Source organism: Oncorhynchus kisutch, linkage group LG20 (genome assembly GCF_002021735.2).
Source record: "Oncorhynchus kisutch isolate 150728-3 linkage group LG20, Okis_V2, whole genome shotgun sequence".
Classification (NCBI taxonomy): Eukaryota; Metazoa; Chordata; class Actinopteri; order Salmoniformes; family Salmonidae; genus Oncorhynchus; species Oncorhynchus kisutch.
Window position 1 is genome coordinate 26,018,978 of NC_034193.2, and position 22,373 is coordinate 26,041,350.

Below are 22,373 nucleotides of genomic sequence, written 5' to 3' on the forward strand. Positions count from 1 at the left end.
GGAAAGATGGGTGTGGGGAGAGGGAGAGGGAGAGGGGGACATTTTTTGTTGGCAAGCCAAGATATAGTTGGTTCAAAATTTATATAGAGTTTCTGACTGTCTGTGAATAAATCCCCTGCTACTTTTTTAAAGTGCTGACTGGTTTGTCAAGTCAGTGTAAAAGTTGGCACTGGGTGTGTGGCAATAAATGCCACAGGGAGGGCAGAGAGGGCGATAGAACAGTACCACAAGTGTCTGAGTCCCACTCCGTTTTTTTTGTAAAGAGTCCCCTATTATGTACTTTCAGTAAATTGCCTGTCAAATCATTTAATGCCAAGTGTAATTGGGGTTATTGTATGATTGATAAATATGACTTTATGGTATGGAGTAATTTGGCTGGTATGCATACGACTGTTACTTCAATGATCTGACAAAGACAGAGCCAGGCAGACAGACACTTCGAGACACCATCACAAATCTGCTGCTCTCTGGCGACTGCCTCCCGTTATGGCATCTTGGTTAACTGCGTCTGACGACTGTGCGCTCTGTGAACAACTGTGCAGCTGTAGAAACAACCACACTGTCTGCACACAGGTAAGGAAACCTAGATAATTATATTATTGACTTGACCTAAATCCACTGTAATTACACCGTGTTTTTTCTTATTGCAATGCGGACTCGATTGCAATGCGCGTCAAATGAAACGTCAAATGAAGCGTCGTAATTCTCAATCGGAATTGGTCTTGTCATTTATATTTTTCCATGAGGTGGGAGAGGTTGGGCCAGAGTAGCACAAATACAAATTGTGTTCATATTAAAATGTAATATTGTAACAGTGTGGCCTAATATTGTGCCAAAAATCCAGTTTGCATAGACTTGTAGCCTATGCAAATGTATTGAATACATATGCGCATTATTGTTATTGGTTTTAGAGTGTTCATCATGCAACAATACACAAACATGTTTTTTTTGTATCTGCCATTATTTATCGTTACACGCAATGTAAGACATGTCCTCGCGATAGGCTATTCCTAAATCACAATTTCTCAGTGTCATCGGTTGCACGGAAGAACAAGAATGTGTTGTAGTCATATGATTAAAAAAAAACATTTTAACAAGGATAATCCATCAAATATTTACAATGTCATTATTATGAGGATAAAAGTGATTCGACATCATTTGATGCCATTTACACTCTTCAGGACAGCAAATTATTCCTGTCATTTTTGTGGTCTGCAATTTGTAGTGACTATGTCTATAACACGGAACGGCTACCTATTTGTAGGTAAACAGTGCGTTTTTTTCTGGATGTTTTGCATGTTCCTTACATCCGAGGCCCTACCAAAACATGGCATCGTTGTGAGTCAACAACGACAAGCTTGCCCGGTTATTGTGCCTCAAATATCGTTTTTTCTTTTCATCATTAGATATTTGCATAATTAGGGTTTATCAAATTGTAAAATAATTTTTTTCATGAGCGACTGAACAAAAGTGGTGCGAATTTTCCATAGCCTGCACTCAACAGAAAAGCCATACCCATTTCTAGTTGATTAATATTGTACCAATGGTATGCAATTCCGCCCTTTCCTCCGTGTGCAGAGCAGTCAAACCTTTGAGAAGACATGCAGCCATTGCAGCAGTGTGGCTGGTCATCTGATTGTACACATGGGTGATGGGTTTGTTTAGCGCAATAATCCGCTTGTGTTGGTCGAGGGGTCTAATCTATTGAAATGAGGCGTGCACAAAATCCATGAGCGCATTATATTCGCCTTGAGTAGAATCTAGACAATGACAAGCCTATTGTATGCCAGCCTCCCTCTTGGAAGGAAAATACTTGAGGCAATCGATGACACGTGTCATCAATTGCTGTGGGTTTAATCAGCGGCTTGGTATGAAATGGTTAGAATGGATGTCAGTAGTAGCCAAGTCTCCATTTCATTCCACGGACACGCCTTTCCTCTCTTCTCCTGTCTCGAGGAGCGGCGGCGATGCAATGATGGAACAGTCTGATCGGGCAAAACCAACCGTTTGCACCGGTGCACATTGCCTATATGCAATATAACAATGAGAATGAAATGTCAATTTATAAAATCGAGAAAGCATTAGGAAGACTTTTATCAAATGGATTGCATTCTGTAAAATGGATTGCATGGTCTGTAAATTGAATGAAAGCCATAAACTCATAGGCTACAGTAGCCTATAGGCACGCTTGCAAAAATATGGAAAATAGTGGACGAATTTACATGTTTTTGGTCATGTGTGGAGGTGTTGATACACCCAGCTGCAAGTTTCTACAGCAGTATTGATGCACTGGCACTAATGGAATGTAGCCTACTGGTAGTTCTGGTATTTGCGTTTATATTTGCAGTGGAACCTGTGTTCCAATACTCCACAAAGCTGACAGACAAATCCTTGATAAATGTAATTGATTTGAACTTGAATGCTTTAAGTTAATTACAGCAACCAATTAGAATGATTTATCAAAACAACTTTCCCACCCAAATTGGGAGAGAGGGCAACCCAACAAATTCCTTCCTGTTGAAGCAACCATCCAAAAGTTCTCCAAAGGTTTATAGGCTAAAGCAGAAAATCAGCTAATTCAGGATATGAATTCAAATTCAATTCATTAATAAAATAAATTGTCACAGTTTCCGCCAGTCACCTTATGAATTTGAAATAAAACCAGTTTCAGTATGGATTTTTTTCCAGCTTTGAATTCAAATGGAATTGACTTGGTCTCAGAGCATTTTGTATTATTCTGGACATAAACCAAGACACTCCATTTAGTACGATATGTTACGTTTCGTATTGTATGTATTCATTAGTGGATGTCCATCACCCATTTTTCAGACTGTCTAGAATAGCCTTTAGTAGGCCTACTAATTAAAATATTCCTTTCAACTCAGAGAGCATGGGCTCCTGAGTTCTGCAAAAATATAGAATTAGTTGGATAAATGTAGAAAAGACGGACAGAGACTTGCTAGCTACGTTAGCTAGCTAGCAGGGATTCTCTACAAGGAATCTGCCTCCCGAAAAAAGCTTCTCCCAAGTGGGTGTGACACCTTCTCCCGTTGCCTGCTGCACTGCTGCTTGGATTCCACCTGGCGATCTGTTCACTGTCTGCCCTGGCCTGTCTTTCCCTGTCTGGTATAGGTACCCCCACTACACTCCCCCCTCTCTCCCCAGCTTTCGCTCGTCCCCAGCACACATGCACTGTTGAGGCAAGTGACTTTGAACTTACAATGGCTAGCCCCAAGTTGTTATGTTTTTCGCTTGTGCTTTATGCTATTTGCCTCATGACTCCTGCATGCTTTTTTTGACTATGAACTTGCTTGTTGACCCAACAGTGGAACAGTCTATGTTTGTTCCCATACTCTGGACTCTGACTCTCTATTGGTTACACAGACTCTTGGCCTCCTGTCCTATTCAAACCCCTTCTCGCCAGTTTTGTATTCATGCTACCTGATGAAATTGCTGTACAATATGATCTTGTTGCCAAATGTTATAAGTCAACACTGCAGAGCTCTCCCTGTCCTCTGCCGTGCCCTGATTGTATTACTGTTGATGATATCTGGAAATGTGCATGTACACCCTGGCCCATCTACTGTTGCTAGCCCCAATTCTGATTTGTGCTCTGATATCTGCTTCACTGATTTGTGCTCTCGTAAAAACCTAGTTTTTCTGCACATGAACACTAGAAGCTTATTACCTAAAATGGATCAATTGAAAGTGTGGTCATTACTGAGACATGGTTATGAAAGAGTGTTTTGAACACTGATGTTGACCTTTCTGGTTATAACCTTTTTCGGCAAGACAGATCTTCCTAAGGTGGTGGAGTGGCAATCTTTACCAAGGAACACCTCCAGTGCTCAGTTGTCTCCACCAAGTCTGTCCCCAAACAATTTGATTTGTTGGTTTTACACATTAAACATTCAAATAACTCTTTGTTGACTGTTGCTGGATGTTATCGGCCATCATCAGCACTGGCCTGTACCCTAAATGCCCTACGCTATCTCATGGCCTCTTACACTAAGTCTGAATTTGTCCTCCTAGGTGACCTAAACTGGGACATGCTTAAACCACCTGACCAAGTCCTAAAGCAATGGGACTCCCTAAATCTTTGTCAGATTATTACCAATCCCACAAGGTATGACACCCAGAAAAGGCTACTCTCCTTGATGTTATCCTCACAAATAATCCTGATAGCTATCAGTCTGGTGTTTTCTGTAATGACCTTAGTGATCACTGTTTCACAGCCTGTGTTCGTAATGGCTGCTAGCGACTTGAACGTGCTGCAAAAAAACACTCAAACTGGACCGTTTTATCTCCATCTCTTGGAGATAAAACTCAATCGTGGACACTCTTACTGACAGTTGTGGCTGTTTTGTATCTTCTTGCCCTTTGTACTGTTGTTGGTGCCCAATAATGTTTGTACCATTTTTTTGTGCTGCTACCATGTTGTGCAGCAACTATGTTGTTGTCATGTTGTGTTGCTACCATGCTGTGTTTTCATGTGTTGCTGCCATGCTATGTTGTTGTCTTTAGGTCTCTCTTTATGTAGTGTTGTGGTGTCTCTCTTGTCGTGATGTGTGTTTTGTCCTTTAATTTTACATCCCAGCCCCCGTCCCCGCAGGTCGCATTTTGCCTTCTAGTAGGCAATCATTGTAAGAATTTGTTCTTAACTGACTTGCCTAGTTAAATAAAGGTTCAATAAATTTAAAAAGCAATCAATGAAGCAGTTTGTTCCTCATCAAATGGATTTATTCCAGCAGATATTCCTGTTGAGGCACTATCTGACATTTGGGGGGGGGCACTATTTAAAAGGCACTATTAAAAATGACTTTGTCCTAGACTACTATGTCCCTCAGACAATTATAGAATCTTGCATAAGAAGTCCAAATTAGGTCTTTCTTGAAAAGGATTGTATTGTATTGTTAAAAGGGAGGAGAAAAGTCATACTGGGCTTTTAACTGCATTCTTATACATGGTTAATTGGCACCATGCTGATGGAAGACGTTGGCTCATTGCACCACGAGTCTTCATTAAAGTGTCAGAAAGGGGTGTGTGTGGCAGATCGTACTGTAGCTGCAGACACGGTGTACATATTGGAACTTGCAGCAGCTGCAGCGTCTGAGGCCATCACAGTTCATGTTCTATCACGACAGTATCAGAATTCCAGATATCCTGAATTCAAGTGACGAAGGAAAATGGTAAGCTTCAATCAAATTCCAGACACTTCCTACGATTGAATACTAATTATTAGCATCTCTGCTCTGCATTTTAGGAATGGCTTATGCAATTGTTCATAAGACCTTATATATGTGCTTATAATGTAATGTGTTTATAGGAAGCGTTACCAAATTGTTGGTAAAAAAAAAAAGAAGACATTTCCCAAACCTAAATTAAACGCACAGGGATCTTAGCCTTGAGTCATGAAGCCAAAGATATTTAAAAAATATCCCACCACTGTGAAAAGTATGCCCGCAGTTTCTAAGCCAACGTGTGTTTGCGGACGATGACGTGCTGCCATCCCATGCTGAGTGAGCCATACTCATTACGCAGGCTGTGCCGCAAGCTGTTTCACTAGCTTCCAGCAGTATGATGCGAAAAATGAGGCTCACTTTAACGGTAATCCTTGGCCATTTGGTAGGCGTAGGCATGTTTTAAAGGTAGATTTCAGCGTTGTTTCTATGGTACTACTTCCTGCCTGAGGATGGAGACTAGGAGTATACAGAGGGAGTCATGGTGAAAGTAGGTCAGAGATACAGAAGCAGTCAAGCATGAGGGCAGCTAGCTAGCTCACGCAGCAATAGTGAGCATGCCATCAGATACACTCACTGCGTCGGCAAACCTTTTGTTTTTGTATTGCAATCCATTGAATTGGCTATTGGGTCTATTTCCCGTTTGTATTACAGACTGTATGTGGTTTAATTGTTTTTACAGTTTATTATTGATTCTCTGTCATCTTTGATGTTGAAGGAAACCTTTTTTCATGATGTTACTGAGTCATTAAAACTGCTGCTTTGATGAACCGAGTCATTTTGCTTGGCATAAACCCTTTAGGGGTTTTAATACAGATTTGTATATTTTCTTTGTAGTAAATCTTTAGTTTTCTTTGTAGTAAATCCTTAGTTTGACAAATACTCCCATTTAATTTAATCTCAACCTTGGCATTTAGGGTCTTCCTCAGAAAATAAGTGGTTCTATAGGTCAAGAAGAGCTCTGTTGGTTCACAGTAATAATGTCAGTCATTTCTTTGGGTACGTCTTGGTTCTCCCAGAGCTATGTCAATATCTTTGTTGACCATGCTCTTTCTGTTGCCGTCTATGCTGGGTTTGCTTTAGAACCAGGGCCTATTTGCCAAGATCCCATTTTCACACGCTCCACGTGGGATCGGTTGCAAGTCACTGCCAACCTTTCTGTGCCTTCATGAAATTCCAACATGCAATAAAGTCCTCTTTTTATTTAGCAGTTGAAATTGAAGCCAGCGAAGATGGAATTCTGTTGCAATAGACTGGTCCTAAATAACATTTTAGTGCCAACAGCAATTCGTTAGAACTCACTGGGCACACACTGGTTGAATCAACGTTGTTTCCACGCCATTTCAATGAAATTATGTTGAACCAACGTGGAATAGACCTTGAATTGACGTCTGTGCCCAGTGGGAATGTCTCTGTTGAATTCAGCTCCTTCTACCGCAAAAGACGACCTGGTGAAGTGTCTTTGTTTGTTGTTTCTCAAATGTTTTTTTGAGAGGGGTGGATTCTCAAAGCAGGATAAGATTAAATTTACACTGTGTTTTCTACATAGGCACTATCCCTGACAAAATAATAACATGGGGAAAATTAGCTGTTGCCAACCTGGTGACTGAAGTATAGAAACATAGCATAAAATAGATATGCTGGTTATCAGATAAGGGATCTAGTTCTTTTCGACCTTGGGTTTGCCTCTGTTAGTTCTCTTAATCCTTAAAGCTCCCGGACATGGAGCGTCAACTTTCTCTGAGCGATTGTTTTCTTTGGCATGGACGCAGCAGCTCGCTTGTTGTTTGACTTCTGTTTTGTGGAAATCCACAATGGGAGTGTTGTGAGGGAGTTGTGTCAAATATTGAGAGTAACTGCCTAAGTGAATGTTTATGCACTCGTGGTAGAATACACAGGTAACTGCCAAAATAATGGAAACAATTGAGTAAATGAGGGATACAACGTCTATTGAAAGCAGGTGCTTCCACACATGTATGGTTCCTGAGTTAAATATGCCAGGATGCTAATTGCTTAATTAAGGTCATGTATAAAAATGCTGGGCAGGCCATTATTTTGGCAACCATGGCTATGCCCCCCATAGGATGACACAGGGCACGAATGGTCACTGAATGGTTTAATGAGCATGAAAATGATGTAATCCACATGCGATGTCCATCTTAGTCACCAGATGTCAACCCAATTGAACACGTATGGTAGATTCTGGAGCGACGCCTGAGACAGCAGCGGTGTTTGAATACTCATACTAACCTCACTAACCATACTATTTGGGACATATTTTGAGTATGTTGTATGCCTATTGGTCATAGTGTGGATATAGTTAGTATGCCAAAAGTTCCCGGATGTCGTAATACATTCGCCAAAATACGAACTATACAAAAGCAGTGGACACTATTTCTGTGATTTTAGGGCCCATAATGCAATTCTTCTGAAAATGGGCTTCACCACATTTTCAGATTTGAAGAAGTACGACGAGAGCGAATACAAATTCATTGCTTTAGCTAATTATGACATATGTTAAGAACATATTTAGCAATGTAATAAGGTAATGACTTTTCAAATAAGTTATGTTACATGTTATGTTGGCTGACAATTTGTTTGCTACGCTAGTGTAACAGTATAACTTTAGACCGTCCCCTCGCCCATACCCGGGCGTGAACCAGGGACCCTCTGCACACATCAACAACAGCCACCCACGAAGCATCTTTACTCATCGCTCCACAAAAGCCACGGCCCTTGCAGAGCAAGTGGAACTACTACTTCAAGGTCTCAGAGCAAGTGAGGTCACCGATTGAAACATTATTTAGCGCGCACCACCGCTAACTAGCTAGCCGTTTCACATCCGTTACACTCACCCACCTTTTGACCTCCTCCTTTTCCGCAGCAACCAGTGATCCGGGTCAACAGCATCAATGTATCAGTATAACTTTAGACCGAACTACTACTTCAAGGTCTCAGAGCAAGTGACGTCACCGATTGAAACGCTATTTAACGCGCACCACCGCTAACTAGCTAGCCGTTTCACATCCGTTACACTAGCCTTACAAACCACATATCATATCATTACAGCAGTTACTTGTATTGACCGTTTAGTTAGCTATCTAACGTTAGTTGGCTACTAATACATGGAACTTGCCAGTATATTAACTATATGCTATCTAAATAACTACATTTATTGACTTGATTATTCACGTCATTCTTAGCTTAGCTAAGTGGTATAGTCATTGTGCGTTGTCAATGGACATTGTTAATGAAGTCATAAGATGTCTACCTAGTAATTTGTTATGCTAACAAGCTTGCAACAGCATCAACTTTTGGGAGACAGTCGAAACGCTAATACACTCACCTACTGTTCGATTACAGTATACTAAAAACTAATACTGAACTAATATTATATCGTATGTAGTATATACTCATTTAGTATGCAGTATACAGTATGTTATGGGTATTAGAACATAGCTAGCATTTTCCACCACCATCAACAAAACTCCAAATGATGGAATTTCTTGTGGAAGATTGGTGTCGGATTCCTCCATTAGAGTTCCAGACACTTGTAGAATCTATGCCAATGTGCACTGAAGCTGTTCTGTCTTGTGGTCCAACGCCCTATTAAGACATTCTATTTATTACTTTTTAGTTATACTTTTTATTGCCTCACACCCATCACTTTACTTATACATGTACATATTTCAATACATATTTCATTTAGAATTCAATTGTACATTGCCACACATACTAACGAGATCACTGTCGATGGACAGTGACATTTGACATGGACATTTGCACCCCAGTTAAGGGTTCCTAATCTAGGGTGCTCTGAGGGCTTTATTCCCTGGTCTGGTGGGTACTATGGCCTACTATGGTACGACTTCTCATTTGTGCTATATATGAGGACCAGGATTGTGTTTGTTTAAACAGTCAAGGACAGAAGATATGCTGGTGCACCCAGTGAAGGTCAGGTGTTCAGGCCAAGCAGCCCACACCAACCCAGTATCACATATTATTGTGAAATAGACACAAATTACTTATTGGAAATGAGTGACAGGCACACGAAAAAATATATTTTTTTAGTGTGCAGTATAGGATTTTTTAGACAGTGCATTTCAATCACAGATAAAGACAGTAGGTTACTTAAGACAGAAACAATAGGAGGGAGGTTGGGCAGGGGGAATGGGTTGGCGTGTAACGCGAATAACGCAAATGTCTAGCAACCCAAAGGTTGTGTGTTCGACTCTCATCACGGACAACTTTAAAATGTTTGCTAGTTAGCTACATTGCAACTACTTAGCATGTTAGCTAACCCTTTTCCTAACCTGAATCCTTTAACCTAACTCCCAAACTTAACCCTTTATCTACTTAGGTAGCATTTTAGCTAACTATAACCCCTAACCTTAACCCCCAACCCTAACCTTAACCTGTAGCCTAGCTAACATGAGCCACCGAGCTAGCCTAGCTAACATTAGACACAACAAATTGGAATTTGTGTAATGTACACAAATGCGTTATGATGAAAGACGTTATGATAAAAACCATCTAATACACATCACGAATTTCGAAGAAGTAATTTGTGTCTATTTCACAATAGGCTGTGATAGTGTGTTGGCCCACACACAGTAGGTTATATTGGGAAGAAGGGTAGTCCATCTAGGCCTGATAATGCCTGAGTGTAACGATTCTCCTCTTCGTCTGAGGAAGAGTATTCAAGATCGGACCAAAATGCAGGGTGGTACGTGTCCATGTTAAATTTATTACAACTGAACACTGAATACAAAATAACAAACGTGAAACAACGAAAATCGAAACAGTCCTGCAAGGTGACACAACACAAAACAGGAAACAACTACCCACAAATAAAGGTGGGAACAGGCTACCTGAGTATGGTTCTCAATCAGAGACAACGATTGACAGCTGCCTCTGATTGGGAACCATACCAGGCCAACACATAGAAGTACAAAACCTAGAATGCCCACCCCAACTCACGCCCTGACCAAACAAAATAGAGACATAAAAAAGGAACTAGGTCAGGACGTGACACCGAGAAGCCGGTGTTTGGAGGATATATTGGAATGGGTGTTGTCTAGGGCCGGCAAACCGTGCCAATATATCCTTCAAACACCGGCTTCGAGGACATTATCACTTTTATACAGTGGGTTACCAAAATATTCAAATAATGATAGAAATAGTTTAATTAAAACATTTATTTAGATGAATTTATTCATACTGTTTCATCCTTCCACGAGATAGTCCTGACACAAATCTAGGGTTGCTACCCAAGCCGGCTGGCCACAGATGCAACCCAGTCGTTAAGTATTTTTTGTTCTGTATGGATGCGACCCAATCGTTCTGGCTGGTAATGTTCTTATCTCTTGCTTGCTAGATAGCCAACCACAGCTAACTTACAGTCAGGTCAAACAGTGCAGCCAGAATAACAGCAATGTAGCTGCATTTTCATTAGTTTATTAAGCTGTTTTCTAGTAAAATGTATTTGGATACGTTCATAAGAATGAGCTACTGATGCGCGATTTCACCTAGCATAGAAAATGTGCGCTCTTGTCAGGACACTGTTGTTCAGAGGAGCTAGCCAACAATACAGCTAACACAATCACTTCAAACTTTCACACCTGCACCCACTCCCCCTCTCTCGGCGCCAGGATGCCCATCATTACACACACCTGTCACCATCATTACGCACATCAGCCTTCAATGGAATTACCTGAATTCCCTCACGTTTTGATTGTCTTCCCTATATCTGTCTGTTCCTCTGTTTCATCCCCGTGTCAGCATTATTGTCATTTTGTTTTCCCTGTCCAGACGCTGTCTGTGTTCTGTTTCATGTCTGTTGTTCCATTAAATGTTCACTCCCTGTACTTGCTTCTCGTCTCCCAGAGTCGGTCCTTACACAAACTGAAGCTGTAAAGACTGCATACTAGCTGCATTTTGTCTTTCGTTTTGCCAGTTTTTTATTTCTTTGTATATGTCCATAGAAATTATGCTGATTCATGATTTTGAACTGTCTGAGAAGAGCTGCCTGCCTGTGTGTGTCGTCCCGACTCCCGAAACCTACACGTTCATTACAATAGGACCGCTGGGGATCGAATTTCAATATTGAAACAATGTTGCAAATGAGAGAGAGACCACAAGTTTTATTCAAATCTCCGCTATTGAATACCAATTCATAGTATAAAATAAATGGGAGATCATGTCTAGATGCTTTTTACAGTGGATATCAAGTTTATATATTGTCTGACTGGGCTGATGTGACAACCAGTGGATTGCGCAGTGAGACGGAACAGAGTAAATAGGCATTTCAAGTCATAGCTTTAGCCGGTGGTAAATTGTGGAATAGACACCAGCTGGAATGCGGTTTTAACCAATCAGTGTCCAGGATTAGACCCACCCGTTGTATAATTATCAATGATCCTTATAATTTTGCCCCCAGCTATTTTGTGAATTCACATTCGCAATCGTGTTTAGTAATGACTTGATGCCGGAATTCAGATGTAAAAAATAAAATAAAATAAAAACTTTACAAGACAATAAATACGCTTTTTATGATCACTTACGTTTTATATTTTGTGGTTCTTATGTGTGTGTGTGTGCACGTGCATGTGAGTTAGTGTGTGTGTGTGCTTGTGGTCAGGGTATCAAAAGGCAATGTGCGTGGTGTATGAGAGAGAGAGAGGGAAAGATGAAAAGGCCGATAGAAATAGAAAAAACGCTGACGTAACCATAGGCTTTGATTTAATCTGATACAGTATGTAATCCTCATTTTATGAGGTTTGAAGCCGTGGAGAGAGCATGTCCTCACACACTGGTCTCTAAGTCCTTGATAGTTGATACACATCTTAATTACATATTTCTAAAGATGTTACTGGAAAACAATAATAAAGCAAAAATTGGCTAAAACCTCAAGCTTGACAGTTGAGTGGCTTTTCACTTCTGTTAGGTCACAAGAATAAGCGCAGCGTCCGTCTGATTGAGGTTGAGTGAATCTTAAGGAGGAAAACACAGAGGTAGTCTCTGGTTGTTTATGGAAGTGCGAGTTATCACAGTTAGGACACAACGCACATGGGCACAGGGGACTATTTTCGTCTCGCAACTCTACACCAGGTACCCATGTTAAGAATATAAATAACCTGATTTTCTTAGGCGCAGTGTCTGTTTACGTTGAGCCGCTGCTGGCTGACTGGCTTATGTCAGGCGGAAGAGACTCTTCAACTTTCAAAGGTTGTTCATTGAATTACTTGGCAAATTCTCAGGACCAGGTACTGGCAAGTTCCTTTGCATCCTTGATTATCTCTATTGGATTCCGATAGTCACCTGTATCTCTCAGAAGAATAGGCTCTCCAATGCAACACAATTTGACTTGATCCACCTTGAGTGAAATTGACATTCTCTGGTGAGCTCAATAGTGGAGGTTCGTAAAAGTGGATAGCGCTAAAACGATGACGTCATATCTGAATTCCGATATTTTTATGTGCCTTTGCCACTGGCGCGTTTACATTTTTTGGGTAACATATATTTGGCACTTTCTTCTGCTCTTTTGTATAGCCTGAACCTGACTTGCTATGGATCAACACCAGGACTATATGAACAACGCCCCTAACACCTACAGCTACAACTCCGGGGACACCATGAGCGCTTCCTTAGCCGGCATGACCATCAACGACCTGCATCACCAGGAGAACGGGGTCCAGCTGGGGCACAGGAGCCCAGGGGAAGGCCCCATGAAAGGTCAGCTATTATATCTATCTATCAGCCTGTAAAATAGGCTGCTAAACTAGCACAGACCGTCAAAGCACACGCTTGCTCAATTAACCTCCAGATAGAAACAGAGGGATGTTTTATTGAGGGTATAGCTACTGCGGGGCCTAAAATAGATTTAGAGGATGGATGTGTAAAGGAGCTTGAAGGGTAAAAGAATGTCTTCATTAAAACTGCACGAGCCAGAAAAGTGTGATCAGGGGTTACTTATTGTAGTCAGGAAGAACACAACAAATGACTTCATTTACACAGCTTATTTTTATAGCTTTGGATCTGTGTGATTGGATCTGTGTGGGCGTAGTGGGCAGAGGGTAGCTTTGTAGTCAACAAGCATTATGCTAGCCACAAAAATGTGTCCAAGCCAAATCTAGATGAATGTCTTGAATGATGGCCTTTTTTTCTCTCTCTAAAGTCACATGCCATTTCTTAGTCAAAATTCTCTGCAATGAACGGGCCAAGAGGCTGAGGCTTTCTGATTGTTCTATTTTTTAATCCCTTTACATAAAGCAAACAAGGCATGCTTGACTGGGCCTTCAGTCCCCAGATTGCAGCTGCACTCTCCCGCTCTCCTACTCTGCAATACAGGGATCTGGGTCAGGGACCTCAGAACGCTCCCTGCGCCTCCATCCACCACCACTGTTACCAATTCATCCCCGTAAACAATCAAGCTTTCAGGGCAGTACATAGATCCTTAACCTTTTGTAAAGGCACATTATTAATCAAATGGGTAGTCAATGGAAGGCTAAGACTAGGGAAGGAATGAGGAGATACAGTACAGTAGGGAAAGCCTTGGCAACAGGGAGGTTTGCCCCATGGCATTGATGGCATATTGCAGTGCATTCAGAAAGTAATCTTACAAAGTGGGATTAATATGGATTTAATTGTAAAAAGAAAATTGTCAACGATTTACACAAAATACTCTAATGTCAAAGTCGAAGGCAAATTGTAATATTGGTAAAAAAAAAAAATTAAAGACACTAATATACTGTATCTTGATTAGATACGTATTCAACCCCCTGAGTCAATACATGTTAGAATCACTTTTGGCAGCGATTACAGCTCTGAGTCTTTCTGGGTAAGTCTCTAAGAGCTTTGCACACCAGTATAGGACAATATTTGCACATTATTCTTTTAAGAATTCTTCAAGCTCTGTTAGTTGTTGATCACTTGTAAGACAGCCATTTTCTAGTTTTGTTATAGCTTTTCAAGCCAATTTAAGTCAAAACTGCAACTAGGCTACTCAGGAACATTCAATGTTGTCTTGGTAAGCAACTCCAGGGTATATTTGGCCTTGAGTTTAGGTTAATGCCCTGCTTGTTTTGGGACATTTTTTATTCTGTACAGGCTTCCTTTTTTTTCATACATAGGCTTCCTTTTTTAAACCAATCTACCAATAGGTGTCCTTCTTTGTGAGGCATTGGAAAACCTACATGATCTTTGTGGTTGAATCTGTTTGAAATTCACTGCTCGACTGAGGGACCTTCCAGATAATTGTATGTGTGGGGTACAGAGAGTCCATCAAAAACCATGTTAAACACTATTATCGCACACAGAGTGAGTCCATGCAATTTATTATGTGACTTGTTAAGCTCATTTTGACTCCTAAATTTATTTAGGCATGCCATAACAAAGGGGTTGAATACTTATTGACTCAAAACATTTCAGCTTTTCATTTTTATTTAATTTATAAAATTGTTTAAAAACATAATTCTACTTTGACATCATGGGGTAATTGTGTTTAGGCCAGTGACAAAAAATCTAACACAACAAAATGTGGAAAAGGTTAATTAGTGTGAATACTTTCTGAAGGCACTTAATCTAGAAAGGAGAGAAGAGCACAGTAGCTGTACTAGCAGACTACAGGCGGGGTCACCAACCTCTCACAATGGGGGTTGGCTGTTGTGTTGCAACGAGCGCAACAACAATGATGATAACCTTCTCTTTTTATTCCCCCCCAAAATGGCTGCTCTGCCCAAGTAGTACGTAGTCTAGCTTTCCCCAGTTTACAGCCCTCACTAGTGCACTCGTTCTCCCCCTTCGTCCTTCCCCTAGCCACTCGGACGAGCAGGAAGCTACACCGCTCTGAGTCAGGTTCCTACACAGGGCTTAACAGTACTTGCACCGACTGTACGGCACATAGTGAGTACACTCTACTAACTAGTAGTTACGGGAGACCACTGTGATTTGTTCGTAGTCATCTAGCGTAGATACTAAATATTGACTTCCCAACGGAGTCAAGCGTGTTTTGTGTAGTTTAGTGGTAGATGAGACCATGTCATTGGCAATTAGTGATAATTCTTACTGGTTAAAGAGATGGTTTTCACACTTTCAGCCATTTCCATTTCATTGCCAGACTGACTACTGCTAACTTAAATAATTGTCACTTATTTTTTATGCTGAAATATGTTGGCAATTGATTGTTTGATGATGTAACAAGCTAAAGGAACAGGCGCCATTCTCTGAAAGGGGAATTAAAGAGCTGGTCAACGGGTGCAACATTAAGCCTAGATTTAGGGACTAAACATTACAATAATACCCAATGGCTGGGTTTAAATGTTGAAATAAAGGTATTTTGGATTTAATTTCACAGCGTTTGTTGACATTCACTACTTCCATAACCAGTGTTTGATGTGCGGAAAATGTGGATGAGGTTTTTCAATACTACACACCATATGCACTTGGGGCCAGGGCCATAGATAGATGACTGCTTGGCTTGGGGCCATCTACTAATGACGTGTCTATGCAGTTGTGTTCATTAGGCATCAAACAGACTGAAACAGCACAGGCTACATGCACATGTCAAATATGAAACAGTAATTTAACATTTTCCCTTTCATAACCTTTTCCTACGGTGTGTCCTTCTGAACACGGCCCAGGTTTCTAACCTAAAGCTTGCCTTTCTCTCCCAGTGGAGCCTGAGGAATCCACACTAGAGGACAGAGCGGCTGAACCACAGTCTGAGCTCTCTGAACTGGAGAGCAACACCTGTGATGAGGAGGTGCAACTTAGCGCCTCTGGTGAGGAGGAGGTGCAACCTGGTATGCACCCACCACCATTGCACCTTGCATTCAGCTTTAATACCAATGTTCCTTCTATCCGTTTAAAAAAGAAATAATCCTTCACTATGTGCAGTACGTGTTTCTATGCAGGATACCATTTTAATATAACTAAACTATTCATTTGTATCATTTTAATATTGCTAAACTATTCATTTGTTTCAGAGCCATAACCCCAAAAAAAGCTTTTTCTTGGTTTGCAGACTTTATTTTCCTTTACAAATGTCGGACAAACTATATGACTAACCTTTGCTTTCTTCTCAGTTTGATAGGATTGTGTCTAACTCTTGTGTTTTAGATTTTCACTTCTGATCAACTGTCATAATAAAGCAGAATGTTATTTATTAATAATCCATGACATGACCAACCAGGTCTTCTGACCTAAAGTGTGCATTTCTCTCCCAGTGGAGCCTGAGGAAGCCAGACCAAAGCACAGGTTGACTGAACCACAGTCTGAGATTTCTGAACTGGAGAGCATCTGTGACGAGGAGGTGCACCTTTGCACCTCTGGGGAGGAGGTGCAACTTGGTATGCACCCACCACCAGAACCACCACGGTCTTTTGCATTAAACTTTTCTAACGTTGTTATTTTATATTAATCGCTGGTTCTGCCCCTCTTTTGTACGTAACATGATTATGTTATGTACTGTATCAGCTTAATATTGTTTTAACTATTTGTTGGTTTCAGAGCCACAACCTGAAGAGTTAGTGTTTTGGTCGGCTTTTGTTAATGCTTACTTTAATGTCATTTCTGGGTTAACCTTTTTTTCCCTTTTATGAATCACTCTTAATTATCTTAATACTTGCTTCTCTCGTTAATTTCCCCCCAGTGCATTTGGTTTTGTGTGTGTGGTCAAGTTTGCAGCAGACAAATCACAAAGCATAACTTTTTCCCTGGTCCATATACAATACAATAGCAACAGTATCTCAACTAGAATTACTGTCAGCAGTGGGATCAAAACACACGCCTCCATTCTGAAACCAGATGGAAACCGGATATGTTACACATAGCATTATGGGTATTGTAGTACACTGCACACCATGTTACATGTTACATAGCCCAAGAGAAAAGGGAAACAGCAGGTTGAAAGGACCCTGTGATATGTTAGAACAGATCAGGAGCCTTCAGATATGGAGGATGCCACACTAATGGAGAACACAGTTGCTGTGCTGCCAGAAGGAAAACCAGGCTAGGTGTCATGTTGGACCATGGTTTTTCAATGAAAACAGTGTGTCAGGCTCAGCATCTCCCACGTCTAGCAATACCTATAACCACCCAGACACACAGCTGGATTTAGATATGGATTGTTTAATCAAATGACTTTGTTTTGATGTATGTGAAAAAGGCAGAGGGAAAGATGAGTTGCTGTGGCTTTTGTGCATTACCCAAAAAACGGTATGCATGGTTTCAAGTATTCTAGGCTGCTCTGCTTTCTTTGCAGTTGCGTGGTTCTTTTGGATGTTATGCACTGTAGCGTGTAATGTGTATGACAAGACCTAATAGTTGGATCCTCTTTTTGTTTCTCTGCACTGCCTCACCGTGTTTGAACAGCAACTGGAGGAACAGCCTCAACAGGTATTTTAGTCGATCACACTGTGGACAATGTTTGCTAACACTTTGGATATATCTTAGGTAAAGTCCAGATCACTATTTTATGATATTAGCCATAGCTGCTACAATATTATTGGTGCCATACTACTAAATATAATACGGTAATATAAACTGCTGTGATACATGTTTAAAAGAATATGATGGTTGTTTAAAAGTTCTCAGCATAATTAGACGTATTTTTTTAAAGGCATATTTTGGAATGAAATATGCACCATTCAGTGTGTATCACAGCATATCATCCCAGCACATCTCACAGTTATGTTTACATTGGTCTCATAGTCATCTGTTGTCAATCTTTTCCATTGATCCAGTTGTGAAGCATTTTGTCCATCTTTACGTCATGAATGTTAATGTAAGTTGTTATGTGCATTTTATAAAGCCATTCTATCCATTCCGCACTTTTCATAGCCGCTGGACAGACGCAGAGAGCGTCCTCTGACTTCTTTCACGACACCATTATAAACACAAAAACATGTATTTTTTGGTACTTTTCTGTGGTGTTCTCCAAATCATGACTATGTAGTTCACTGTCAAATTAATTTCTCTTTTCTTCTCAAATAAAATTTTAACGGGGAGACGGAAACGAGTGGAGTAAATTCACAATTAAATCTGCCTTTCAAAAAAACTAGAGGAACCTGGTGTGGGAATCCTCAGTGGATTTGTGTTGGCGCCGCCTAATGGATCGGAAGCTGCTGAAGACACAGAGATTGGGGCAGGACTTGGCTTCAAGACCTTGGGAGCTTTCTGTTCTCTGGACTCTGAAGCTGCAGACTCAGAGGGGGCACAGGGGGGAGGGGACTTTGGGAAGAAGTTGAGTAACTCTTTATGGACCTCTGGAGACCATACCCAGGGGTCAGAGGGGAGAGGGGACCTCCCATCCGCCAGGGGGGTCAGTCCAGATTCTCAGAGAGCGGTCAGTCTTGATGCACCTGAGTGCTCTCCTGGGCAGAGCGATCCGCTGGGCACCTCTTTAGTCCGCAGCACAGCCTTTGAGGACCTCACCTCTGTTGAAGAGAATAGATTGTGGGTAGATGAAGACCAGGGTCTAAGGATTTCAAAAGAAGCCAAAAAACAAGGACTGGCTTTCGATTATGCCGAGTCTCTCCAACAGGTTGCTGCTGCTTCTAATAATGGATCTAAGGAGTTTGTGCCAGGAAACCCTGATTCCTTTCCGGTTCACAGTCTATCCTCTCCCCACTTTTTTCTGGAAAACTCTGTACCAGTGGATAGAAGCCCCAGACATTATTCAGAACATCTCCAGGAGGTACATGACGCTGTCTCATCAGCTTTAATGGACACTGCCCATTTTGATGTGGACAACCGGCTGGAGCGACAAATAGAGCCACAGGTCAATGGAAACAAGGTGTCTTCTGATAGTGACAAACATTTGACAACAGTACTATCTGACATAGGTGTAATTAACCCTGTTTTAGAATTAGAAGGAGCAAGCTATATGTCCATACCTGATTTCGTCGAGGATCCCAAGACGAGAGATGTTGTACAGTCCACCAAGACCACAAACGAACTCCAGAAAACTCCCCAAAGTTCTCCCGCAAGAATGTCATTGGTCCCGGTTGCTATATACAAAGGTCTGTTTCCAGTTCTATTCACCAAATCCCAAACTAAATCTTCTTCAGTTAATTTCATCCTCTTTATTTTACCAAACAGCTACCGTATGCTATGCAGCATTCGCTCCCCTGAAAATGCGCTATGGAACTTCACGTTTGGCTGAGGATAAGCTTGTCGTCCTCCCTTCCCTTTGTTTTTGTTTCCTCCTGTTTGTCTTGTTCTTTCTGCTGGCCTTGCAGACCCAAAAATCCACTACGGTTTACGGATCTCACAAATGCTTTGAGTGTTTCCAGTCAACAAGTCTTGTGTGTTACAGTCACTATGCATGTTTTTGAGAGATCCACATCTTTGTGATTTGTCTTTCATTTGGTCTCCACTTCCCTATGCACACATACATACAAAGAAACATGTCAATGGCCTCTCGAAGTTTGTTCACTCGGTGAGCTAAAAAAAAGGGCAATGGATATTTTTGTCTGAAGATTCCAATATGCTAAATGTCTGTTTCCCCTTTTTCTTCCACAGCTCAAGCAAAGATTGAAAATGACAATGCTGATAAGAAGGTAGGCAACGTATCCCATAGCAGTACACATGGACAATGCTACAAATTTCTTCTTAATTTGTCATTGAAAACTTATTTGAAATCATATTTCCTTATCAGTATGAACCTTTAACTCATGTGAATCCATGCCTGTTTCATGACATTTCTTCATTTACTTTCAAGGTATTCAAACATTTTTTTTACACTCATTGCTTCCAATCATACAAAGACAACCAAAACTGCCACCAAAGCTAGACCCACATCTGGCCTTAAAAGACCTTCCCCAGTCAACAGAACCAGAAATGGGCCCACCTTATTACCCACTAGAGCCAGCAGTGTAGGGGCCAGGCAGTCCCGTGTAAGTATGGCACAAGCCTGCACACGGCTGAGAGTGGTACAACCCATGCACCCCTGCATACGGCTGATAGTGGTGCAGGCCAGACCTTACCGCCGCCTAACAAACAGCATTTTTTCCCTGTTCATTAACTGATGCCAACACTCACTAACTCCCAGTCTTTCCTTTTTTTGTCATGTAACCCCGTTTGATTGTAAGGGTGTGTTTGAAGGTTTTCAAAATATACATTAGATTAAATGGGGCCCACCCTCTGGATTGCTCAATTCTTAATAGGTGCAATTGTATTGGTATTTGCTAAACATAAATACATCATTCATAGTTAAAGGTCGAAGAAAAAACATGTTTTTCCATGATATCATTGATAGTACAGTTGAAGTCGGATGTTTACATACACCTTAGCCAAATACATTTAAACTCAGTTTTTCACAATTCCTGACATTTAATCCAAGTAAAAATTCCTTGTCTTAGGTCAGTTAGGATCACCACTATATTTTAAGAATGTGAATTGTCAGAATAATAGTACAGATAATGATTTATTTCAGCTTTTAATTATTTAATCACATTCCCAGTGGGATAGCATCGCCTTTAAATTGTTTAACTTGGGTCAAACGTTTCGGGTAGCCTTCCACAAGTTTCCCACAACAAGTTGGGTGAATTTTGACCCATTCCTCCTGACAGAGCTGATGAAACTGAGTCAGGTTTGTAGGCCTCCTTGCTTGTACACGCTTTTTCAGTTCTGCCCACAAATGTTCTATTGGATTGAGGTCAGGGCTTTGTGATGGCCACTCCAATACCTTGACTTTGTTGTCCTTAAGCCATTTTACCACAACTTTGGAAATATGCTTGGAGTCATTGTCCATTTGGAAGACCCATTTGCGACCAAGCTTTAACTTCCTGACTGATGTCTTGAGATGCTGCTTCCATATATCCACATAATTTTCCTTTCCTCATGATGCCATCTATTTTGTGAAATGCACCAGTCCCTCCTGCAGCAACCCCCGGGATTCACGGTTGGGACGGTGTTCTTCGGCTTGCAAGTCTTCCCCTTTTTCCACCAAACATAACAATGGTTATTATGGACAAACAGTTCTATTTTTGTTTAATCAAACCAGAGGACATTTCTTCAAAAAGTACGATCTTTGTCCCCATTTGCAGTTACAAACTGTAGTCTGGCTTTTTTATGGCAGTTTGGGAGCAGTGGCTTCTTCCTTGCTGAGCGGCCTTTCAGGTTATGTTGATATAAGACTTGTTTTACTATGGATATAGATACTTTTGTACCTGTTTACTCAAGCATCTTCCCAAGGTCCCTTGATGTTGTTCTGGGATTGATTTGCACTTTTTACACCAAAGTACGTTCATCTCTAGGAGACAGAATGCGTCTCCTTCCTGAGCGGTATGACAGCTGCGTGGTTCCATGGTGTTTATACTTGCGTACTATTGTTTGTACAGATGAACGTGGTACCTTCAGGCGTTTGGAAATTGCTCCCAAGGATGAACCAGACTTGTGAAGGTCTACAATTGTTTTTCTGAGGTGTTGGCTGATTGTCAAGCAAAGAGGCACTGAGTATTAAGAGTATTAAGGTAGGCCTTGAAATACATCCTCCAATTGACTCAAATTATGTCAATTAGCCTATCAGAGGCTTCTAAAGCCATTACATAATTTTCTGGAATTTTCCAAGCTGTTTAAATGCACAGTTAACCTAGTGTATGTAAACTTCCGACTTCAACTGTACGTGTGTGTGTGTGTGGTGCATATGTGTTTGTCCATGTGTGTGCGTGCCTGTGTCAATGTGTCCACTTCCTGTCCTTGGTCTCAACCTGTCTCTCAGGGACCTGCAGCTCTCACTGTAGAGTAGATTGGAGAGGGAGGTTACTCCTTTAAATATTTTTTTTTTAAATTTTTACAATAGTTCAATCTGATGTATAGACAGGGGTGAAAGTAGATTAGTATTTTACATTTCTTTCATGTAATTTCTTACCGGTACAGGACTACCCAAGTGGGCTCATGCCTTTTTTTTTCAATACTACAAAAATTACAGGGGAGCTTACTCTGCTGACACTGTCACGGATTCCCCCAGTACTGTTGCTCATTCCGTGCACCAGTTCCAGTGCACCAGTTCCAGAGGTCTACTTTGCCAGCTGAACTGTCTCATTACGCACACCTGATTCCTATTCCCCTGATTAGTAATTGTATATATGTGCCCTCTGTTCACCATTGTCTTGTTGGTTATTGTTCCCA

General features: G+C 41.0%; 1 protein-coding gene across 21 annotated transcripts in view; it reads left to right on the forward strand.

Moving 5' to 3' along the window:
- Positions 1–434: 434 nt before the first annotated feature.
- Positions 435–22,373, forward strand: part of mapta (microtubule-associated protein tau a) — a 43,116-nt gene continuing 21,177 nt past the window's right edge. For 5 of the 21 annotated variants that reach the window (XM_031799467.1, XM_031799469.1, XM_031799468.1 and 2 more), the window contains exons 1-7: positions 5,047–5,189; positions 12,792–12,974; positions 15,914–16,042; positions 16,466–16,588; positions 17,613–17,636; positions 19,764–19,801; positions 20,009–20,137. In XM_031799467.1, the coding sequence (XP_031655327.1) occupies positions 12,809–12,974; positions 15,914–16,042; positions 16,466–16,588; positions 17,613–17,636; positions 19,764–19,801; positions 20,009–20,137 (609 nt within the window). In that variant the 5' untranslated portion in view covers positions 5,047–5,189; positions 12,792–12,808. Of the gene's footprint in view, positions 574–5,000; positions 5,190–12,511; positions 12,658–12,791; positions 12,975–15,913; positions 16,043–16,465; positions 16,589–17,612; positions 17,637–19,763; positions 19,802–20,008; positions 20,138–22,373 lie in introns of those variants that run through there. The other 16 variants (XM_031799479.1, XM_031799481.1, XM_031799462.1 and 13 more) reach the window with 15 other exon arrangements.